The sequence below is a fragment of the Mobula birostris genome, chromosome 22, assembly GCF_030028105.1.
Source record: "Mobula birostris isolate sMobBir1 chromosome 22, sMobBir1.hap1, whole genome shotgun sequence".
In the NCBI taxonomy this organism is placed as follows: Eukaryota; Metazoa; Chordata; class Chondrichthyes; order Myliobatiformes; family Myliobatidae; genus Mobula; species Mobula birostris.
Genome location: NC_092391.1, coordinates 55,522,084 through 55,546,547, shown reverse-complemented (window position 1 = coordinate 55,546,547; position 24,464 = coordinate 55,522,084). Strand labels below are relative to the sequence as shown.

General features: G+C 47.8%; 1 protein-coding gene and 1 pseudogene across 5 annotated transcripts in view; both read right to left on the bottom strand.

Moving 5' to 3' along the window:
- ulk1b (unc-51 like autophagy activating kinase 1) overlaps nt 1-3,473 on the bottom strand; it is a 129,528-nt gene extending 126,055 nt beyond the window's left edge. For all 5 annotated transcript variants that reach the window (XM_072240799.1, XM_072240800.1, XM_072240801.1 and 2 more), the window contains exons 1-2: nt 2,913-3,473; nt 1,238-1,330 (exon numbers count right to left, since the gene is read on the bottom strand). In XM_072240799.1, coding sequence (XP_072096900.1) covers nt 1,238-1,330; nt 2,913-3,002 — 183 coding nt within the window. In that variant the 5' untranslated portion in view covers nt 3,003-3,473. The remainder of the gene's footprint in view (nt 1-1,237; nt 1,331-2,912) is intronic.
- A 242-nt stretch (nt 3,474-3,715) lies between these two features.
- LOC140186102 (large ribosomal subunit protein uL11 pseudogene) overlaps nt 3,716-24,464 on the bottom strand; it is a 69,312-nt pseudogene continuing 48,563 nt past the window's right edge.

Sequence of the window (24,464 nt, the reverse complement as noted above, 5' to 3'; positions counted from 1 at the left end):
GAAATATTAACTCATGTGGTAAAGCCACAAGGTTTAAAAAAAACCTCAACAACTCACTAATTCCACATGTGTGAGAGATTCAAAACTAGTTCATCGGTGTTATCATTTCGGAGGACCCAGCACATAAAGTACAATTATGAAGAAAGCCCAGCAGCACCCCTACTGCCTTAGGAGTTTGTGAAGATTCGGCATGACATCTAAAACTTCGATAAACTTCTATCGATGTGTAGTGGAGAGTATACTGACTGGCTGCAGCGCAGCCTGGTATGGAAACATCAATGCCCTTGAATGGAAAATCCTACAAAAAGTTATGGATTCAGCCCAGTCCATCATGGGTACAGCCCTCCCCACCACTGAGCACACAAAATACTATCGCAGGAAAGCAGCACCCACCACCCAGGTCATGCTCTCTTCTCGCTGCTGCCATCAGGGAGAAGGAACAGGAGTCTCAGGACTCTCACCACCAGGTTCAGGAGCAGTTATCACCCCTCAACCATCAGGCTATTCAACCAAAGTGGATAACTTCACTCAACTTCACTTGCCCCATCACTGAACTGTTCCCCCAAGGTATGGACTCACTTTCCAGGACTCTTCATCTCATGTTCTCAATATTTATTGCTTATTTATTTATTATCATTTCTTTTTGTGTTTGCACATTCTGTTGTCTTTTGCACTCTGGTTGAAGGTCCAAGTTGGTGTGGTCTTTCATTAACTCTGTTATGGTTATTATTCCATGGATTTATTATGTCTGCAATAACATGAATCTCAGGGTTGTATATGGTGACGTATGTGTACTTTTGATTATAAATTTACTTTGCACTTTGGCTAAATGATCAGTGTCAAATGCAGTACCCTTAGCTTTGTCAATGATCCAACCCATCCATCCAACAATCTCTTTGACCCCCTACCATCAGGCATCAGGACAAGGACTGTTAGGATGGGAAACAGCTTCTTCCCCCAGGCCGTGAGACTAACGAACTCCCTGCCACCACCCAGGTCTCGTCACGAGTGAAGTGTCAGTAACGTATACTGTTTACTCCTTAACGTGTTGTAAATGCACCTTTTTTTTTGTTAATTTATTTGTGGTAATATTACTTTATGTGTTGTGTGTGTGTGTCGAAGTTTTATGTACTGGGTTGTGCACCTCCGTCCAGGGAAAAGTTGTTTCATTTGGTGATAGATGTGTGTACGGGTTGAATGACAATAAACTGAACTTGAACTGAAGTATTGCTCTTACCTTTAAGATTTTAATTTCCTTTCCCAAAAGGGTTTGAGATTTTACTAAGTTTTTCTTGTTAATACATTTAATGGCAACCTCGCAATCATGTTTCTGAAACAAAAAATGGCAATTATTATACTGGCTGTATTTGTATATGTAGTTTAAAACTTGATCGTTAATTCAGCAAATCATAAACACAAAAGATTCTGCTGATGCTGCTAATTCAGAGCAACACACACAAAATGCTGGAGGAACTCAGCAGGTCAGGCAGCATCCATGGAGAGAAGTAAACAGCTAAAGTTTCAGTCCTGATGAAGGGTATCGCGCTGAAATGTTGACTTTTTATTCCTCTCCGTAGACTCTGCCTGACCTGCTGAGGTCCTCCTGTATTTTGTGTGTTGCTTTTCATCCAGAAATATTTACATTTGGGGTTTAATGGACAGTTAAACTTTAATCAGTGCAAGAAAACTTGTACTTCTGTTTTATTAAAGCTCCGACCAGAATCAGCTGAACTAATCTGAAAACTGAAGCATTTGATGAGCCTGTAAAAGAAAATTAACAATGCGTGTGATAGGAACATGGGTTTATATAAATCGCGGGGGTAAAGGAGACTTGTCCATACTTGTCTGCCTGAGGTAGACAGGCTGTAGAAAGCTCACTGGCCCTACTCTCACCACCCCCTCTCTATCAGCTGTCCAGCACAGGCACACACACACACACACACACACTCACACACTCACACACACACAGACACACACACACAGACTCACACACACAGACACATACACACACACACATACACACACACACACACACACAGACACACACACACACTCACACACACAGACACATACACACACACACACACACACAGACACATACACACACACACACACACATACACAGACACTCACACACACACACACTCACACACACCACACACACAGACACACACACACACACACACACATACACAGACACTCACACACACACACACTCACACACACACCACACACACAGACACACACACACACACAGACACATACAGAGACACTCACACACACAGACAGACACACACACACACACAGACACTCACACACACACACACACTCACACACAGACACACACACACAGACACAAACACACACATACAGACTCACACACATACACAGACACAGACACATACATACAGACTCACACACACACACACAGACACAAACATACATACAGACTCACACACACACACACAGACACAAACACATACAGAGACACTCACACACACACAGACAGACACACACACACACACACACACTCACACACACACACTCACACACACACACACACTCACACACAGACACACACACACTCACACACACACACACTCACACACACACACACACTCACACACAGACACACACACACAGACACACACACATACAGACTCACACACACACACACACAGACACATACATACAGACTCACACACACACACACACACACAGACACAAACACATACATACAGACTCACACACATACCATCACAAGCCCACTCACACGCACACACTCAGACTCTCACACTGTAAATAAACACGGTATTACAAGTGTGTCAGACACATCAGCGGCCCTGCCGCAGGAACAACCTGTATAAATGTACCGACCAGCGCTATTCAGCGGCACCAGGGCGAGATTTTACCTCGATGTGCCGACCTTTGAAGACCACGGCGAAAGCCCCGTGCCCGATCAGATCCTTCCTGTTGAACTCGAATTTGCCCACGGTCTCCATGGCGAATTGCGCTCCGATTCCCCCGGCTCACCCGATCACGGTTGGCCGGGAACAGGCCCGGAGGTGGCGAGGCAGCTGGCGGCGTAAGAACGCAGATCCCTTGCCATTTCCACGGGCGCTTTCGCCGTCTCTCCCCCGGGTGTCCCGGCAATCATTCTCCCCCCTCAAGACATACAGAGCCCCGTGGGGTGGGGTGCGCTCTAGCCCGGGCTGGCGCAGATCAGGCGCTTCCTCCCATGGCCGATCAGCCGGTTCTCTGTCTAGACAAGCGGGCCTGACACTCCTGTGGTTCCCGTAGCCCCTCTCCGCACTGGAGACAACAAGGAGGCAGGGCTACTGTCCAGTGTACCAGGGGCGGGGGGTGATGGTGGATCCAGCGGGAGGGGCTGCGCTTTGCCCGGGAGGGAGGAGAGTTGGAGACGCTCCGCAGACAAAGGACACAAGCTGTCTGTTTACAGAGAGGCCGCCTCCCTCACTCCTCTCTCTCCTCCCACTCTCTCTCTCTCCTCCCCCACTCCCTCACACTCCTCCTCTCCCCCTCTGTCTCCATGATCTCCCAATTTCTCTCCATCTCCCTCTCTCACCCTCTTAGTCCGTGAGCCAGGACCCCAAATTTGGGTCACCGGTACCATGTAGGGGGAATAATTCTTTTTTTTTAATCTCAACAGATTTTATTTTACTCTGCTGGGGCCCTGATATCTGGCACTTCCTCTTCATTCAGTAGGACACTCAATCCTGCCTTCACTGATGTCGTCAATGACACTGTGTGTTGCCACCGACGGACCCAGCAGTTCCCAGGATTTCCTCCACAGTTCCTGAAGGGTCTCTCACTAGAGAACGATGCCTCATCTGCCGGGCAATATTAACCACCTCATCGAAGGTGATGCTGCCAGTGTGTTTAATATTCTTTTGCTTCTTTCTGTCCCTGGGTGGTTCCTTCAGAGCTTTGATGATTAGGGCAGAAGCTGATGGGACAACCTGAATCTGGATGGTCAGCTGGATTGTGATACAGTCACCTGTAGCCATCATCCACTTTCCTGGGAGACAGGCCCAATGGACCAATCTTGGGAGCCAAAGCAGAAGGTGCACCAACTTCGCCTCCTGTACATCTGAGGTACACGATCTTAACTTCGTTGGGGTGGAATTTAGGAGACGTCGCGCTGGCTTTGACCTACAGAGGCGCACGGTTTAGGTGTCGGATGAACCCGGGTTTGGGACGACCGAAAATTAGTTGCACCGTCACTGATGTGAAAGCGAAGAGCGGGGTAATAACTCTTATAGTGATTTTTGGCAAGGTATACACCCTTCGTGCTAGAAAATATGTGATAGCATTGCAGCGGTGGTAGCTTTCTGTGAGGGGGACTGGGAGTTGCACCTCCATGCTGTAAGAACCATGATCCCGTGGTGCTTTGCCTGTGATAAGATGAATTATGTCCCCTTACTTTGCTCAGATGACGAACCTCCCAGAGAAGAATCCTTCTGTGTATGAGGCCTTCAAGACAGGCCAATTCTCAGTGCAGCTGTCAAGTAACAACCCCTTTGAGCAGATCCCTGTGGACCAGGCTATTGAAGCCACAGTGAACAAAGACACACAGACTCCTGGAGGCACATCACGGTTCAGCCTGAATGCTGGAGCTATCAAGCATTACTACATAACAGCTAAGCACCACAGTGCATTCCTGGGACAGTTAAGGGAGATAGTGCAAGACAACAAATCAGAGCTTTGTCATGTGGAGCCACAGTGGCCAAGAATCCAGAAAGATGAGGAAGCAGCTTCAGCAGTGGTTAGCTTCATACATGAATGGGTCACATATGACCCATTTGCAGAGAAGTGGGACCTCATTAGCATCTCTACGGCAAAGGCAGCCCCCAAGGACATTGCCTTCGACCTGATGAAGGCATATGAGATTGGTGAGCAATGCTATGCAACCTTCAAGGATGAGAGACTAGAGGAAGACCCACCAGCAAAGAAATTCCATGACCCAATGAAAACCAACAAGCTAAAAACATTCAATGATATGTGTAAGAAGAGAGAAGTGAAATCAAGTGGGAGGGCGATCATCTTGAAAGCAGACAGGTCTTTGTTTGGACGCATCACAGCGATGGCACAAGGGTGCAGTCTAGGTATGGAGGATATCCTTTCTCATCCCCTTGGACCATTGCCCTGGGCCCTGTCCACACCAGAAGGATTGCTGAGAAAGACAAATAAAGCTACTTTAGCCACAACCTTGCAGAAAAATGTAGCAGTAGAAGAGCAACTCCCAGGAAACTCTGCTACAGTGGCTGATGGAATGAACTTGGTTCAAAGAGTGAAAAGTGATCAAGTTATGTTCAGAGATGTTGCCACAACAATTCTGGGTATAGCTCTGAGGGAAGGCAGTCAGAGTGGCAGAATAGACACATACAAGGAGAACTCTATCAGGAATAGTGAAAGATCTCTACGGGGTGAAGAGACTGGTCATGAGTTGCAAGGTATCACAGGCACACAGATGGTGAGGCAGTGGAGGAGCTTCCTGACCAAAGTCAGTGACAAAAATCGTCTCATTAGCTTCGTAGTCCATGAATGGAGAAAGACGGAGTACAGAGCAAAGCTACAGGAGAAGATTCTGTATCAACTGTGAATGACAAATGTTACAGAATCACATTTTAAGACAGTGAGGAGGTGTCAGCTCTTCAGTGTCAACAAGAAGCAGACGGCCGCCTACTTCTCTATGCTGCCCGTGCCACGAGAGAGGGATACCAATCTATAGTGATCTGCTCAGAAGACACAGATGTTTTTATCATGTCTTTATCTCTCGCTCCATGACTTTCCTTCCTCTCTCTCCCTCTCTCTGTCTCCCTCTCTCCCTCTCCCTCTCCTCCTCTCCTCCTCTCCCTCTCTCCCTCTCCCTCTCTCCCTCTCTCCCTCTCTCCCTCTCTCCCTCTCCCTCTCTCCCTCTCTCCCTCTCCCTCTCACTCACTCTCTCTCGCTCTGTCTCCCTCTGTATTTTGCTCTCTCACTCTCACTCACTTTCTCGCTCCCTCTTTATCTCCCTCCCTCTCTCACTCTCTCCATCCCTCTCTCTCCCCTTCCCTCTCTCACTCTCCCTCTCACTCAGTTTCTCTCTCCCTTGCCCCTATCTCTCCATTACTCCCCCTCCTCTCTCCCTTTCTTGCTCTTCCCTCTCTCTCACTCTCTCCCACACATTCTGTCCCTCTTCATCCTTTCTTTCTCCTCTCTCTCTCTCTCGCTCTCTCACTGTTTCTGTCGCTCACCATCTCCCTCCCTCTCTCACTCTCTCCATCCCTCCCTCTCCCTCCCTCCTCTCTCACTCTCACTCACTTTCTGTCTCCCTCTCTTGCTCCTCTCTCTCCTGCCTCTAACTCTCCATCTCTCTCCCTTTCCTTCCGTCTCTCTGACTCCCCCTCTACCCTCTCCCTCTCACCTCTCTCTCCCTTCCTCCTCTCGCTCTTCACCCTCTCTGCTTCTCTTTCCTTCCTAACTCACACCTCTCACTCTCCCTCTCTCTCCTCACACACTCTCTATCTCCCTCCCATCTTTCTTCCTCTCTCTCCCTTTCTCCCTCTCGTCTCTCCCCTCCCTCTCCCTCCTCTTATATCTCTCCCTCCACTCTCCCCACTCTCCTTTCCTCCTCCCTCACTCTCAATCTCTCTCTCACATTCCCTCTCACTCACTCTCCCTCTTAATCTCGCTGTCTCTTTCTCTCTCCCTCCCTCTCTCCCTTCTCTTTCCCCTCTCTATTCTCTCCCTTCTTCTCTCTCCCCTCTCACTCACTCTCTTTCTTGCTGAATCTCTTTCCCTCTCCCTCCCTCCTCTCTCACATCTCACACTCCCTCTCACTCTGTCTCCCTCCCTCTTACTTATTCTCTTCCTCTCAATCTCACTTTCTCTCTCCCTCCATTCTCTGTCACTCTCTCTCTCTCCTCACCCTATCCCTCTCTCTCCCCACCTCTATCCCTCTCTCTTTCTCTCCATCCCCCTCTGTCACCCCTCCTCCCTCTCTCTCTCTCCCACCTCTCTCCCTCCTCTTTCTCTCATGTCTCTCCCTCTGTCTCTCTTTTTCCTCCCCTCTCTCCCTCTCACTCCCTCTCCCTCCCTCTCTTTGTCTCACTCTCACTGTCTCTTCTTTCTTCTTCCTCCGTCCCTTCTCTACCCCTTTGCTGCCTCTCATTCTCTCTCCTCAATGCACTCTCTTCTTCCTTCTCTCACATCGCCATCTCTCTCCCTCTTCTTTCTCTCTCACCCTCTCCCTCCTTGCCCTTCTCTCCCATGTCTCTCTTTCTCCCTCTCTCCTTCCCTCCCTCCCTCCTTTCTCTCTCCCCTTCTCTCTCTCACTCATCTCTCTCACCCTCCTCTCTCTCTCTTCCTCGCTCTGCTCTCTCCCCCTCCTCTGTCTGTCTCTATGTTTCTCTCTCTCCCTCTCTCGACTCAGCGTGTGACCCTTAGGTCAGAGAGCCAGCCTGGAGCAGTGGGCACTTTCCTGGGGTGGAGGAGATGCTCCCACAGGGCTGCTGGGCTTCATGGTTCCAGGAGGGAGGACAAACTTACTGGAATTGGGATTGTTTTAACGTTGCCGCGTATAGAGGGCATGTCTTATGAGGGTAGGGTGAGTGAGCTGGAGCTTTTCCCTTTGGAGCAAAGGAGGATGAGAGGTGACTTGATAGGGGTGTACCAGACAAGAGGAGGCCTAAATCAAGTAGAGAGCCAGAGACCTTTTCCCAGGTTGGAAATGGCTAATGTGAGAGGGCATCATTTTAAGGTGATTGGAGGAAAGCACAGGGAAGGATGGCGGGTAGGTTTTTCACACAAAGAGTGGCGGGTGTGTGGAACGTGCTGCCAGGGGTGGTGGTAGAGACTGAGACTCTTAGATAGGCACTTGGATGATAGAAAAATGGAGGTTTATGTGGGAGGGATGGATTAGATTGGCTTTAGGTTAAAAAGTCAACACAACGTTGTGAGCCAAAGGGCCTGTACCTGCTTATTGATTATTGTACCTGTTTATTGATTATTGTACCTGTTTATTGATTAGTTGAGCCTCTGCACGGAACAGACCCTTTTGGCTCTGTCAGCCGTGCCACCCAGCACCCCCCAATTTAATCCTAGCCTTATCATGGGACCATTAATGGCCACCCAGCACCCCCCAATTTATTCCTAGCCTGATCACAGGACCATTTACAATGACCTACTGGTACATCTTTGGAATGTGGGAGGAAACCGGAGCACCCGGAGGAAACCAGACAGTCACAGAGAGAACATGCAAACTCTTTACAGTCAGCAGTGGGAATTGAACACAGTTTGCTGGTGCTGTGAAGCGTTGTGCTATCCACTACACTACCGTGCTGCCCTTTGCTGCAAGGTACAGTGAGGAGCTTGTCTTGCGCGCTGCTCAAGCAGATCAGATCGTTACGCAGTGCACTGAGGTAGAAGGAGGTAAAGCAATAACAGAATGCAGAATGAAGTGTAACGGCTAAGAGAAAGTACACTGTCTTATACACGGTCATAACTAGTAGATTGTGAGGTCAAGAGTCCATCTTATCATAGAAGGAGCAGTTCAATAGTCTTATAAGAGTAGGGATAGAAACTGTCCTTGACCCTGCTGGTACATGCTTTCAGGCTTCTGAATCTTCTGCCTGGGGGTGGGTGGGGGAGGGAAGAGAGAATATGTGGTAGGGTCTTTGATAATGCCAGTTCTGTAGGTGTATAGTGTAGAGCAGTGGTCCCCAACCTCTGGGCTGTGGACTGATACACTGCCGCGAAGAATGCAGCGGTACAGCGGTAGCTGGGACGCACACAGCACATCTTTAAGAAAAAGGCCAAAATAAACAAGCTAATTAATTAGGTGCCGCTTGGCACGTAAATGTCAGCCCAGATCAGAGGCAACGCCAACATTTACGTGCCGGGCGGCACCTAATTAATTAGCTTGTTTATTTCAGCTTTTTTTCTTAAACATTTGCTGGGTGTGTTCTGGCTACCACTGTACCCCTGCATTCTATGTATCCCGGTATCAGTCCGCGGCCTGGAGGTTGGGGATCACCGGTGTAGAGTATACTGACTGGCTGTATCATGGCCTGGTACGGAAACACCAATGCCCTTGAAAGGGAAATCCTACAAGAGATAGTGGATTCAGTCCACTATATCACAGGTAAAGTCCTCCCAACCGCTGAGCACATCTACATGAAGCACTGTCGTAGGAAAACAGTATCCATCATTGGAGATTACCCCCATGCTCTTTTCTTGCTGCTGCCATCAAGTGGAAGGTACAAGGGCCTCAGGTCTCGCACCACCAGGTTCAAGAACAGTTACTACCCCTCAACCATCAGGCTCTTGAACAAAAGGGGATAACTACACTCATTTGCCCATCCATCTGAGATGTTCCCCCAACCAATGATCTCACTTTAGGGACTCTTTATCTCATTATCTCATGTTCTCGTTATTTCTTGCTTTTTTTAAATATTTCCATTTGCACAGTTTATTATCTTCTGCACTCTGGTTGACCTTTCATTGATCTTGTTATAGTTACTATTCTATAGATTTGCTGAGTATGCCCACAGGAAAATGAATCTCAAGGTTGTATCTGGTGACCTATTTGTACTTTGATAACAAAATTTACTTTGAACTTTTGAACTTTGACTTTTGTATCTTCTGCTGGATGGGAGAGGGGAGAATGCCTGGGGTGGGTGGGTCTGGCTGCTGTACTGAAGCAGTGAGAAGTGTATGCAGAGTCCACAGAGAGGAGGCTGGTTTCCGTGATGTCTGCACCGGAACAGTGTGAGACAGGTATTTCCCCCAGCTCCTGTACGTTTTCCTTCCTGAGGTACACGGATAACTCCTCCAGCTGCATACAGGTTTCTGAAGCACGCCCTCTTGTAATCACTTCATTATTAATTTTTATTTAAATGTACTGCATAGTAACAGGCTCTTCCAGCCCAACGAGCCCGTGCTACCCAATTGTAGCCCTGTGACCAACTAACCGACCAACCGGTAAATCTTTGGACTGTAGGAGGAAACCAGAGCACCCAGAGGAAACCCACACGGTCATGGGGAGAACGGTCAAACTCCTTACAGGCAGCGGCGAGAACACAACTCATATCACTGGCGCTATGATGCATTACGCTTACAGCTATGCTACCTTACCGCGCCTGGCAACTTACAGGTGGCAGGTAGGCTTGTCAGGTGTAACCTGGACTCTTCATCTCATGCTCTCAATATGTTTTGCTTATGTGTTTTTATTATTATTATTATTATTATTAGAGTACAGTGCAAAACTCTTAGGCACATATACATTACTCAGGTGCCTAAGGGTTTTAGACAGTACTGATTTCCGTCATGGCTGATTTATTTTTTGTCCCCTCCCCATTCTCCTGTCTTTTCTCTGACCAATCAGTAACCTACCAACCTCCACTAAGTACACTCAGTGACTTAGCCTCCACAGCCTCTTGTGGATACGGCCCAGTACATCATGCGGAATTCCCTCCCCACCATTGAGCACATCTACATGAAATGCTGTTGCAGGAAAGCAGCATCCATCGTCAGGGACCCCCACATGCTCTCTTCTTGCCCCTTCATCAGAAAGGAGGTACAGGAGCCTCAGGACCCACACCACCAGGTTCAGGAACAGTTATTACCCCTCAACCATCAGGAAGGAAGTACAGGAGCCTCAGGACCCACACCACCAGGTTCAGGAACAGTTATTACCCCTCAACCATCAGGAAGGAGGTACAGGAGCTTCAGGACCCACACCACCAGGTTCAGGAACAGTTATTACCCCTCAACCATCAGGAAGGAGGTACAGGAGCTTCAGGACCCACACCACCAGGTTCAGGAACAGTTATTACCCCTCAACCATCAGGAAGGAGGTACAGGAGCTTCAGGACCCACACCACCAGGTTCAGGAACAGTTATTACCCCTCAACCATCAGGAAGGAGGTACAGGAGTTTCAGGACCCACACCACCAGGTTCAGGAACAGTTATTACCCCTCAACCATCAGGAAGGAAGTACAGGAGCCTCGGGACCCACACCACCAGGTTCAGGAATCAATCAGACTCCTGATAACTTCACTCCACTCGCCCCATCATTGAAATTTTCCCACAGCCTATGGACTCACTTTCAAGGACTCTTTATCTCATGTTCACGATATTTGTTGCTTATTTCATTTCTCTATTTCTCGCTGATTAAAGCGTTGAACAAGACTGAAGCCAATGAGGTTGAGAATGGAAGGTGAGCAGGTGTTCAGCGCCGTCTGCCTGCATTTTACCTCTCTCTCTCCCTCTCTCTCTCTCTCTCTCTCTCTCTCTCTCTTTCTCCCTTTTGCTTGATGCTGCTGGAGTCTTGGATCTTGGGCAAGGTTTATTCAATGCAGTTTGTGGGTTGGACTCTGTAGTTCCCGTTATGGTTTCTGGTCGCTATTTTGTGAGCTTTTGAGCGTGGTGGACTAGCAGTCAACAAACAACACATCGCTACATTGAACTGAACGGAACTAAACTGAACACTCCGCGGCTGTTTCAATGACTTTGTGGTTTGATGTTTTATATTCTGTGTTTCTTGCTTTTTGCCATTTGCGTGCTTTGTTCTTTTCTCTTGGCACGTTGGGTGTTTGATGTTTTCTTTGAACGGGTTCCATCGTGTCTCTTCGTTTTGTGGATGCCTGTGTGAAGATGAACCTCAGGTCTATATACCTCATACTTTGATAATAGATGTACTTTGAATCTTTTGAATCTTTCAATCTTATTTATTTATTTATTATTATTTCTTCTATCTTTTTGCATTTGCACAGTTTGTTGTCTTTTGCACATTGGTTAAAAACCCAAGTTGCTGTGGTCTTTCACTGATTCTGGTTTGGTTATTTTTCTACAGAGTTATTGAGTATGCCCGCAAGACAGTGAATCTCGAGGCTGTTTTTGGTGATACATACATAAATTTACTTTGAATTTTGACCTTTAGTGGATGGAAACACTGCAGCCAGTGTGTGCCAGTGCTGAAGGGAGTGAGTGTTTGGTGGTGGTGGATGGGGTGCCAATCAAGCGAGTTGCTTTGTCCTGATGGCTCTGACCTTCTTGAGAATTGCTGGAGCTGCCCTCACCCAGGTGCGAGTGTTCTGTCACACTCCAGGTGTGTTCACAGATGGCGGGAAGTCCTTGGGGTGTCAAGAGTTGAGTTGCTCACCACAGGATCTCAGCCTCTGATCTGCAGCTGGTCCTGTTGAGTTCTTGGCCAATGCCCCCTTACTAGAGCCTCTTTCTCTGGTTTGGAGCCGCCTGTGTACAGGGCTTCCCACCTTCTTTGACAACCCCCCACCCCCATCAGGCAGGAGATACAGTAGCATCAGGACAAGAACTGTTAGGATTGGAAACAGCTTCTTCTCCCAGGACATAAAACTACCAAACCCCCTGCCACCACCCGGTTCTCGGCAGGCATAAAGTGCCAGTGGCATTATACTGTTTACTTTCTAGTTTGTGTAATAAATGCACCTTATTACTTGTTAATTTATTTGTGGTAATATTACTTTATGTGCTATGTGAGTGAGTTAAATTTACTGTATTGTGCACCATGGTCTGGAGCAGGGATTTCCAACCTTTTTTGTGCCATGGACCAATACCATTAAGCAAGGGGTCCAGGGACCCCACGTTGGGGACCCTGGTCCAGAGGAACACTGTCTCGTTTGGTGATATACATGTGTATGGTTGAATGACAATAAACAGAACTGGGATCTCTTACTGCCTCCTGTTCCAGCCTGATCCACCATCCACCCTCTCTAGTCAACATTCTTCCATCTCTTGTCCCAGCTCAATCATTCTGACTCACTGCGAACCTTCGATAAACCTCCACAGATCCCCACCTTTCCTTTACAGAATCAGAATCACGAGTAAAGTTGAAATCCTCTGCATTTCCAACACGCATAGATTAACTTGTTTATTCTGTGAACATGAGCTGCTGTTTCTCCTGATGTAAGACCATAAGACATACAGTAGAGAGTTGAATACCATCAAGTCGTCGTCAACTCATGGCGACCCTGTGGATAGTGTAGCTGTCCATAGGGTTTTCGTGGCAAGATACGGAAGTAGATTGCCAGGCCTTTCTTCCACACAGGTACTGCTGCTGCCCAGGTTGGGACCTGGCCGGATTTGAAATCAGGACCATCATCTCGAAGCACCTTTGGCCCACAAAGCTGTGCTGAACATGTCCTTACCTTAGAACTAGCTAGGCTCACCCATAGCCCTCTATTTTTCTAAGCTCCATGTATCCATCCAGGAGTCTCTTAAAAGACCCTATTGTTTCCGCCTCCACCACCGCGGCCGGCAGCCCATTCCACACACTCACCACTCTCTGCATAAAAAACTTACCCCTGACATCTCCTCTGTACCTACTTCCATACTATCCACACTGTTGCACAGTACTGTAGTAATTTTATGTATTGCACTGTACTGCTGTCACAAAAAAAAGCAAAATTCATGACGTATGTGACTGATGATAAACCTGATTCTGATCTGGGTCTCTATTGTGGACTGAGAGTGGGAAGGGGACAGGGAGAGGGGAATCATGGTTGGGAAAAGGGGAAGGGAGAGGGGAGGGAGTGGGAAGCACCAGAGAGACATTCTGTAATGATCAATAAACCAATTGATTGTAATCAAATGACCTTGCCTGGTGTCTCGAGGCTGGGTGTGTCTGCACCCACACCACACCTGCCCCGACAGTCCTTCTCTCCAACTGTCCTACTCCCCTCCCACAGAGCTGCACCCTCACCACTTCCAACTTCCTTTGCTCCCACCAGATTTACAAACTCACTCTCTGCTTCACATTGACAAATACAGTACTGCGCAAAGGTCCTAGCTATACAATATATATAAGTATCTATGACTTCTGCACATTTCTGTAGGAGCAGAATTTTAGCCGATTCAACTTATTAAATCTGCTCTGCCATTACATCACGACTGATTTATTATCCCTCCACCCCATTCTCTTGGCTTCTCCCTGTAACCTTTCACACCCTGACTAATCAAGAACCTATCAACCTCTGCTTTAAATACACCCAATGACATGGCCTTCACAGCCACCTGTGACAACAAATTCCACAGATTCACCACCCTCTGGCTAAAGAAATCCCTCTTCTTTTCCCTTCTAAATGAAAAACCCTCTATTCTGAGGCTGTGTCCTCTGGTCCTAGACTCCATCACCATAGGAAACATCCTCTCCACATCCAAAGACTCTCGCAGATTAGAGAGCATTCTGTCTGGCACCATCACCGACTGGAATGGGGGGGCGGGGGGCTCACTGCACAGGATCGGAAAAAGCTGCAGAGAGTTGAAAACTCAACCAACTCCATCATGGGCACTATCCTCCGCAGCCTCGAGGATACATTCAAAAAGCGATGCCTCAAAAAGGCAGCATCCATCATTAAGGGCCCCCATCACCCAGGTCATGTCCTCTTCTCATTGCCACCATCAGGGAGGAGGTACAGGAGCCTGAAGACACACACTCAGTGATTCAGGAACAGCTTCTTCCCCTCTGCCATCCGATTTCTGAATGGACATTGAACCCATGAACACTACCTCACTACTTTCCATCTGTTGTATATGTGGCCTGGTTACACAATAATGCTATTAATAAAAACGCTGGAGACGGGAGCTAAGTTTCATGGTTCTTTACTGGCAGAATCCGAACTCGACACACACATACAGATCAATACGCGCCTAATAGCGCATTCAATGACGTGTTACTAAAACATAAAGTAGTCCCTTATTATACTGCAGGCTATACAGTACACTCCTCCCCTTTTATTTTAATAGTGTATCAACTGTTTTTTTTACTGGACACTCTGCTAAAACAAATATGTTTACCCTTAACATACAAACGCCTACCATTTGTTCACTTAGTAACTTAATAACATCAAATTATAGCAAAGTAACGTAATAATATCGAATTATAACAAGGCTTTTCTTTCACTTTCGTTCTAAGACACATTTATAACTCAAGTCTCTGGGGGGGAGGGGGTCTTCTCTGCCTCTCCAGGTAACGTCTGACTTGAAACGTTGCTTCGGGGAGTGAGTCTCCACAGGTACATCAGGTGGCTCCTCAGCACTGATGACAGGCTTATCTGTGGATGAGTCTGATGTGGTCACAGCTGGAGTGTTTGCTTCTATGTCCGGGGAGTCCGGGCAAGGTGTTGTTGTGTTTTTCACCCGAGCATCCAGGATTTGGTCCACATGACGTCTCCATACATTCTCTCCCACCTGTACTCTATACATCAGTGGCCCATCTATGGTGGAAATTGTACCCGGCGGCCACTTTTCAGTCCGGTAATCGTGTGCAAGAACTGACTGTCCCACACTGAAGCTCCGTGTTGGCTTAGCATTCAAGTGTTTGAACTGTCTGTTCTCCACATCACACCGTACATCTGGTTTGAGAAGATCCATGTGAGACCTCAGGTTCCTGTTCAGAAACAGCATCACTGAAGTCTGGTTGGTTGTTGCGTGTACTGCATTACGATAGGCAAGGAGGAAGCTGTCTATCTTGTGTTGTAGTGGTTGATTTTCGCTGTCCCTTACCTTGAGGGCTTTCTTGAATGTTTGTACAAATCTTTCTGCCATGCCATTTGTGGATGGATAGTAAGGGGCAGATGTAAAGTGCTTGATTCCATTGTTCTTCACAAAACTTTGGAATTCTTCAGAGACAAATTGTCGTCCATTGTCTGTGCAGATTTGTTCTGGTATGCCATTCCTGGCGAATGTGGTCATCAGAACTGTAATGGTCTTTTCCGATGTGGTTGTCTTCATTTTGATGACCTCTGGCCATTTGGAATGTGCATCGACGGCGATTAAAAAGATAGAGTCCATGAATGGTCCAGCAAAGTCGATGTGCACTCGTTGCCATGGTGATGAGGGCCACTCCCATGGATGGAGAGGGGCTTGTGCTGGTGTGTTCTGTGACCTTTTGACATCCAGAGCAGTTCTTGGTCACGTCCTCAATCTGTTTATCGAATCCTGGCCACCACACATAGGCACGTGACAAGAATACACAAAGATTAAGATGTAGCTGTCCTGTGCTGGCACCAGTGGGATCAGCAGTTGGTCTGCCACCTGCCTTCAGGAGAGAGAGAGATAAGGAAAACAATGAGGCAGCATTTGGAGATGTTAATGAAGGAAGGAGAGCTGTCAAGAGCGGCTCCCCCTTTGAACCCTGAACTGTTTGAAGTGATGGACAGGCGATACCCCAGCAGGGGGATAAAAAGGGACAGGTTCGCTAAGGCAGGACACACACACACGACACCCGAGGTAACGAGACCCTGGAAGCGGTGCGCCTCTCACAAGTCGGTGGAAAGCTTTTGGACGGCTGATCGCAGGATCAAGCCATAGATGCTCAGGGTGGAAAGGCACGATCGGCGGGAACCTGGTGTGTGTCCACCCTTGCCTGGGTGCCAGGTTCACCGCAGGGAAACGATTCGTATCTGGAAACGGAGGGGGTCACGGTCGGTGACCTCAGATGACATCACAAAGGACTCGCCCCAAAGCTGACTGCGAAGGCCTATGTGGAAGCCTTGAATATGCATTCGTTTTGCTCTCTCTCTCCTTCCCCCTACTGTCCATCGCCACGGCAGCGATTACTGCGAACTGAACTGAACTAAATTGAACTGAACTTTGCGTCACTTTGAAACTGACAACGATAGAGCTTGATTGATCCTGTTATCTTAATTTTGTGTACATGTATGTTTATCATTGCTGAACTGTTGCATTCATTATCCTTTTGATTAGAGTACTGTGTTGCTTGTTTCTTTAATAAAACTTTCTTAGTTCTAGTAATCCAGACTCCAACTGAGTGATCCATTTCTGCTGGCTTGGCAACCTAGTTACGGGGTACGTAACATAAGTGGGGTTCTCGTCCGCGATTTTGAACGCTAAATTTGGGACGGAGTAAATTGATTGGGTCAAAATTTCCGAAAGAAAGAAAAGACAAACAGCAGAAATGGAGGCTGAGGAATTTATAAAGGCGCCGACCTTGGAGGCATTAGAGGATGCCAGGAAATCGGAATTGGTAGCTGTGGCCAAACGGTTGAATCTTGCTAAGGGGAAGTCGACAATGAGGAGAGAGGAGATACACAGAGCTATCGTAGAGCACTTTGTATCTAAAGGTGTATTTCCCCAAGGCGAGCTGGGGGTGGTGTCTATTGAAAAACCTGCCGGAGACGCGGTACAGGTACAGCTTGAAAAACTGAGACTCGAGCACGAGTTCCGGGTACGGCAGTTAGAACACGAAGAGAAGCAGTTAGAAAGGCGGGAGAAAGAGAGAGAGTTAGAAAGGCAGGAGAAAGAGAGAGAGTTAGAAAGGCAGGAGAAAGAGAGAGAGTTAGAAAGGCGAGAGAGAAAGAGAGACAGCTGGAACGAGAGGAGAAACAGAGGGAAAGGGAATTCGAGCTGGAGAAGTTAAAGATAAGGGCAGAGCAGGGGCCCGTGTCGAACCAAGATGGAGGGTTCCGGGCGACCCAGGAGGTTAGGCTGGTTCCCCCATTTGACGATACCGACGTGGATCGGTACTTCCTCCATTTCGAAAAAGTTGCTACAAGTCAGGACTGGCCGAGGGATAAGTGGGTTGTTTTGCTTCAGAGTGTACTGAAAGGGAAAGCCCAAGAAGCTTACTCAGCTTTGTTCGCGGAAGATGCCCAGAGGTATGAGGTGGTGAAAGAGGCCATTCTCAGGATTTATGAGTTGGTCCCGGAGGCATACCGGCAGAGGTTCCGGAATGCGAGGAAGCAGTGGGACCGCATGTATTTGGAGTTTGCCCGTGAGATGCAGACATATTGTGAGCGTTGGTGCGCCTCGAAGGGGGTAGAGGGGGATTATGACAGACTGCTACAGCTGATCCTGATTGAGCAGTTTAAAGGTTGTGTCCCTGATGGTATGAGACCCTACCTAGATGAGAAAGAGGCAGCCACGTTAGCCGCAACTGCTAGGTTAGCGGATGAGTATGTGTTGACACATAAAATGAAGTTTGCCCCGAGTAAAGGCTACCAGAAGGGTAGTCAGGAGGGCAGGGAGAGTCTGCCGGAAAAGTCAGAAAGTAAGCCAGGGACTAGTGAGAAGGATAAGGTAGATCGGGAGCAGTCTGGTAGGAAGCCTCCTGGGGTCGTCTGTTATAATTGCGGGAAAGTCGGACACTTTGCGTCCAGGTGCTTTGCCCCAAAGAAGGAGACGGGAAAAGGAAAAATGGCGATTTTGACTGGCTGTATCGAGCTGGTAAACGAACCGCTAGGAGAGGACAGGTCTGCCAAAGTTCAGGAAGGGCGCGAGAGGTTTATCTCGGCTGGATTGGTGTCAGTGAAGGAGGGGTTAAAACCAGTTCCAGTGCGGATCTGGAGAGACACGGGAGCGTGTCAGTCACTAATACTAAGAGTGTATTAGAGTTTAGCTCAGAGACCCAGACTGGGGACAAGGTCAAAGGTATTGGAGAAGGGACAGAGACAGTCCCTTTGCACCAGGTACACTTCCAAAGCAACCTGGTCTCTGGACTAGTCACGATCAGGGTGAGGTCCGAATTACCGATGAAAGGCGTGGAAGTCTTGCTCGGTAATGACCTCGCCGGGGGAAACGTGTTTGAAGCAGTGAGATTGACAGGTCAGCCTGCCAGCATTGAGGCCCCGCCCATGGACTCACAGGTTCATCACGGGACCGCGGTAGTAAATTTAGCTGAGACGTTTCTGCCAGCCTTGTACGAGAAGGGAGTAGAAAGTGAAAAGAAGGAGTGTAGTGAAACAAGAGGTAGTGAGGGAGCTGAGACAGACTTAGCATTAGCCAGGAAAGAATTTATGCAGGCGCAGGAGCGAGACGAGGGGCTGATGATTTTGGTGGAGGAGGAAGTGCTAAGGAAGAAAGGGAAACCAAGTACTGTACCCGCAGATGAGGAATGGGGGGTGGTGCAAAAGAGTTATGGGGATGAGATTTTTAACCTGGCCCACAAGGTACCCCCCGGTGGACATTTTGCGGTGCTGGAGAAAACAGTTGGTGGAATCATGAAAGAGGTTTACCGGCTGCTCAGGAGGAAGGATGTTATTGATTATGGCCGACGCGAACTGAGACGGTCACAGGCTTTTGATATGCTAACAAACCTAGTCGGTGTTAACGCGGTAATCAATGAAGCTAGGGTCCCCCTGATAAGAGAAAAAAAACATTTTGAAAAGATGAGTATGGTATCGACCAGATGGGAGAAGGCTATTGTTTTGGCCAGCTCTGCTGATAAGGTCTCTCCCTTAATCCCCGAACAAAGCGACTCTTTAGGAGAAGTAATTAAATGACTCGCACACGTGTGTTTGATTGTCCCGAGGCGATGCAAAGAACTGGGATGTTGGGTGGTGCTTGTTACAATAGGTCAGCCTAGCGAGTAATTCAGTGACTAAAGGGCTGACGAACACAGAGGTGTGTATTGGCAATGTAATACGGCTGTCTGAAGCCAGCTTGATAGTGAACCTTGAAAAAAGTGAGTTCAGCCACACGAAAGTCACTTACCTGGGAATTGGAGTGACACAGGGGCAGCTGGCAGCGATGCAAGCTAAAATGCGGGCTATCTCTGACATCCCAACCCCGACAGACACGAGGACCTTCAGAAGGCTCTTGGAGATGGTGGGATACTGTAGGAAGTTTTGCAATAACTCTGCGGTTACTACCCCTCCCCCTCCTACTAAGCCCTTGCGAGAGAAAACTAAGTCGGAATGGGACGACCCTTGTTATCGTGGTCCGGGACAAAACCAAATGAGAGGTTACATTGATCGCAATTCATCAGTGTTTTTGGCCACTATGAAGTTTGCTAAATTGGAGCCTGGTCTAAGGGATTATTAATAACTCATATAAAAGGAACAGAAAATGTGATGACTGACTGTCTGTCAAGGTGTTGACAACTTCAAACTCGCTGTATTAGCCAAATAGCTGATAAAGATGTATATTCGTGTGTACCAAATAATGTATTCATGTTTGTAATTTTTACCCCCCGGTAAAAATCCTTAAAGGGGGGGAAGTGTGACAAGAATACACATAGATTAAGATGTAGCTGGCCTGGGCTGGCACCAGTGGAATCAGCAGTTGGTCTGCCACCTGTCTTCAGGAGAGAGCGAGATAAGGAAAACAATGGAGCAGCATTTGGAGATGTAAATGAAGGAAGGAGAGCTGTCAAGATCGGCTCCCCCTTTGAACCCTGAACTGTTTGAAGTGATGGACAGGCGATACCCCAGCAGGGGGATAAAAAGGGACAGGTTTGCTAAGGCAGGACACACACAACACCCAAGGTAACGAGACCCTGGAAGCGGTGCGCCTCTCACAAGTCGGTGGGAAGCTTTTGGACGGCTGGTCGCGGGATCAAGCCATAGACGCTCAGAGTGGAAAGGCACGATCGGCGGGAACCTGGTGTGTGTCCACCCTTGCCTGGGTGCCAGGTTCACCGCAGGGAAACGATTCGTATCTGGAAACGGAGGGGGTCACGGTCGGTGACCGCAGATGACATCACAAAGGACTCGCCCGAAAGCTGACTGCGAAGGTCTGTGTGGAAGCCGTTTTGAATATTCATTCGTTTTGCTCTCTCTCTCCTTCCCCCCACTGTCCATCGCCACGGCAGCGATTACTGTGAACTGAACTGAACTAAATTGAACTGAACTTTGCGTCATTTTGAAACTGGTCATTTACCCCTAGACAACGATAGAGCTTGATTGATCCTGTTATCTTAATTTTGTGTACATGTATGTTTATCATTGCTGAACTGTTGCATTCATTATCCTTTTGATTAGAGTACTGTGTTGCTTGTTTCTTTAATAAAACTTTCTTAGTTCTAGTAATCCAGACTCCAACTGAGTGATCCATTTCTGCTGGTTAGGCAACCCAGTTACGGGGTACGTAACAGCACGGGCAAGACTTTTCATCTTCATGGTACCCAGGTGCCCCTCGTGCACTTCCTCCAGCACTCTGGTGTGTAGCTTGGGAGGAATCACAACTCGTGAACCACACATTAGTGTTCCCCAACACACTGACAACTGCTCCTTCCTCACTGAGGAGGCTGGAAACAATGTGTTACCCCGTGCTGGCCATCCCTTTACCGTGATGTCATACACTTTTGACAACGTATGGCCATTGTGTGTTTCCCTTTCAATGAGGCTGTTTGTCACTGGTTGTTCAACTATTGTTGTGTGAAAGACTCTGCTGAATCCATTTGTGTAGTTATCTCTGAAGTGGGCAGTGGTAAACATGACAACCCATCTGCATTGCCATGTTGCTTGGTCCCCTTGTGTTCAATGTCATAGCTGTGACCTAAGAACAGAGACCATCACTGCAGCCTTTGTGCTGTCATCTCTGGAACACCTTTTTTGTGGTTGAAGATTGAAACGAGGGGCTGATGGTCAGTCAACAGGGTAAACTTCTGGCCATACAGGTAGTGACTGAATTTCCTGACTCCCCACACGAGGCTCGGGGCCTCTCTGTCAATCTGTGCGTAGTTGTGTTCAGCTGAAGTTAACGTTCTTGAGGCAAACGCTATTGGTCTTTCTGAGGCATCCGGAAACTTGTGCGATAACACAGCTCCTATCCCATGGGGCGAGGCATCACAAGCCAGTCGGATTGGTAAGGAGGGGTCAAAGTGCGCGAGTACCCCTTCTGAAGTCATGAGTCTTTTAGTTTCTTGAAACGCTTTCTCACAGCTCTCAGTCCACTTCCATTGTGTCCCTGTCTGTAATAGTGGATTTAGTGGGTGTAGGACTGTGGACAGGTGAGGCAAGAACTAGTGGTAACTTGTGGTAAAACTCAGGTTGGAGGAGCAACACCTCCTATACCATCTGGGTAGTCTCCAGCCCCTTGGTATGAACATTGAATTCTCCAACTTCCGGTAATTCCTTCCCCGCCACCTTCCCCCATCCCAGTTTCACTCTGCCCCCTCCTCCAGCTGCCTATCACCTCCCTCATGGTTCCACCTCCTTCTACTACCCATTGTGTTTTCCCCTATTCCTTCTTCACCTTTCCTGCCTATCACCTCCCTGCATCCCCTCCCCTACCTTTTGATCTTTCCCCTTACTGGTTTTTCACCTGGCACCTACCAGCCTTCTTCTTTCCACCCTCCCCCCACCTTCTTTATAGGGCCTCTGCCCCTTCCCTCTTCAGTCCTGACGAAGGGTTCTGGCCCAAAATGTTGACTGATCATTTCTATGGATGTTGCCCGACCTGCTGAGTTCCTCCAGCGTTTTGTGCGTGTTGGTAATAGTTCACTAGTCCAAGATATGCTCTCAGCTGAGACACATTTAGAAACATAGAAACATAGAAAATAGGTGCAGGAGTTGGCCATTCGGCCCTTCGAGCCTGCACCGCCATTCAGTATGATCATGGCTGATCATCCAACTCAGAACACTGTACCTGCCTTCCCTCCATACCCCCTGATCCCTTTAGCCACAAGGGCCATATCTAACTCCCTCTTAAATATAGCCAATAAACTGGCCTCAACTGTTTCCTGTAGCAGAGAATTCCACAAATTCACCACTCTCTGTGTGAAGAAGTTTTTCCTAATCTCAGTCCTAAAAGGCTTCCCCTTTATCCTCAAACTGTGACCCCTCGTTCTGGACTTCCCCAACATCGGGAACAATCTTCCTGCATCTAGCCTGTACAATCCCTTTAGGATTTTATATGTTTCAATAAGATCCCCCCTCAATCTTCTAAATTCCAACGAGTATAAGCCTAGTTGATCCAGTCTTTCATCATATGAAAGTCCTGCTAGCCCAGGAATCAATCTGGTGAACCTTCTTTGTACTCCCTCTATGGCAAGGATGTCTTCCCTCAGATTAGGGGACCAAAACTGCACACAATACTCCAGGTGTGGTTTCACCAAGGCCTTGTACAACTGCAGTAGTACCTCCCTGCTCCTGTACTCGAATCCTCTTGATATGAATGCCAGCATACCATTCGCCTTTTTCACCGCCTGCTGTACCTGCATGTCCACTTTCAATGACTGGTGTGTAATGACACCCAGGACTCGTTGCACCTCCCCTTTTCCTAATCGGCCACCATTCAGATAATAATCTGTTTTCCCGTTTTTGCCACCAAAGTGGATAACCTCACATTTATCCACATTAAATTGCATCTGCCATGAATTTGCCCACTCACCTAACCTATCCAAGTCACCCTGCCTCCTCTTAGCATCCTCCTCACAGCTAACACTGCCGCCCAGCTTCGTGTCATCCGCAAACTTGGAGATGCCGCATTTAATTCCCTCATCTAAGTCATTAATATATATTGTAAACAACTGGGGTCCCAGCACTGAGCCTTGTGGTACCCCACTAGTCACTGCCTGCCATTCTGAAAAGGTCCTGTTTATTCCCACCCTTTGCTTCCTGTCTGCCAACCAATTCTCTATCCACATCAATACCTTACCCCCAATACTGTGTGCTTTAAGTTTGCACGCTAATCTCCTGTGTGGGACCTTGTCAAAAGTCTTTTGAAAATCCAAATATACCACATCCACTGGTTCTCCCCTATCCACTCTACTAGTTACATCCTCAAAAAATTCTATGAGATTCGTCAGACATGATTTTCCTTTCACAAATCCATGCTGACTTTGTCCGATGATTTCACCGCTTTCCAAATGTGTTGTTATCACATCTTTGATAACTGACTCAAGCAGTTTCCCCACCACCGACGTTAGGCTAACCGGTCTATAATTCCCCGGTTTCTCTCTCCCTCCTTTTTTAAAAAGTGGAGTTACATTAGCCACCCTCCAATCCTCAGGAACTAGTCCAGAATCTAACGAGTTTTGAAAAATTATCACTAATGCATCCACTATTTCTTGGGCTACTTCCTTAAGCACTCTGGGATGCAGAGCATCTGGCCCTGGGGATTTACCTGCCTTTAATCCCTTCAATTTACCTAACACCACTTCCCTACTAACATGTATTTCGCTCAGTTCCTCCATCTCACTGGACTCTCTGTCCCCTACTAGTTCCGGAAGATTATTTATGTCCTCCTTAGTGAAGACAGAACCAAAGTAGTTATTCAATTAGTCTGCCATGTCCTTGCTCCCCATAATCAATTCACCTGTTTCTGCCTGTAGGGGACCTACATTTGTCTTAACCATCTTTTTCTTTTCAAATATCTATAAAAGCTTTTACCGTCAGTTTTTATGTTCCCTGCCAGTTTTCTCTCATAATCTTTATTCCCCTTCCTAATTAAGCCCCTTGTCCTCCTCTGCTGAACTCTGAACATCAGGAAAACTTCTGAAATGCCTGCTTCGCTGCCGCTACTACTGTGTGGTAACCGGAATCTCCGAAGCAGAAGGCCCTGAATCCTCGGCTTTGCTTGTTTCAGCGGCTGGGGCAAGGTCGAAGGTGCTCGGCAGAGGATGGTGCTCAGGAGGCTGTATCGGAGAGACTAGTCGGAGGCTTGAAGTTTTCGGACGGATGGACTCAGTGTCGGCTGTGGTCAGCTGCTTCCAAGACATCAGCAAGTTGACAGTGCC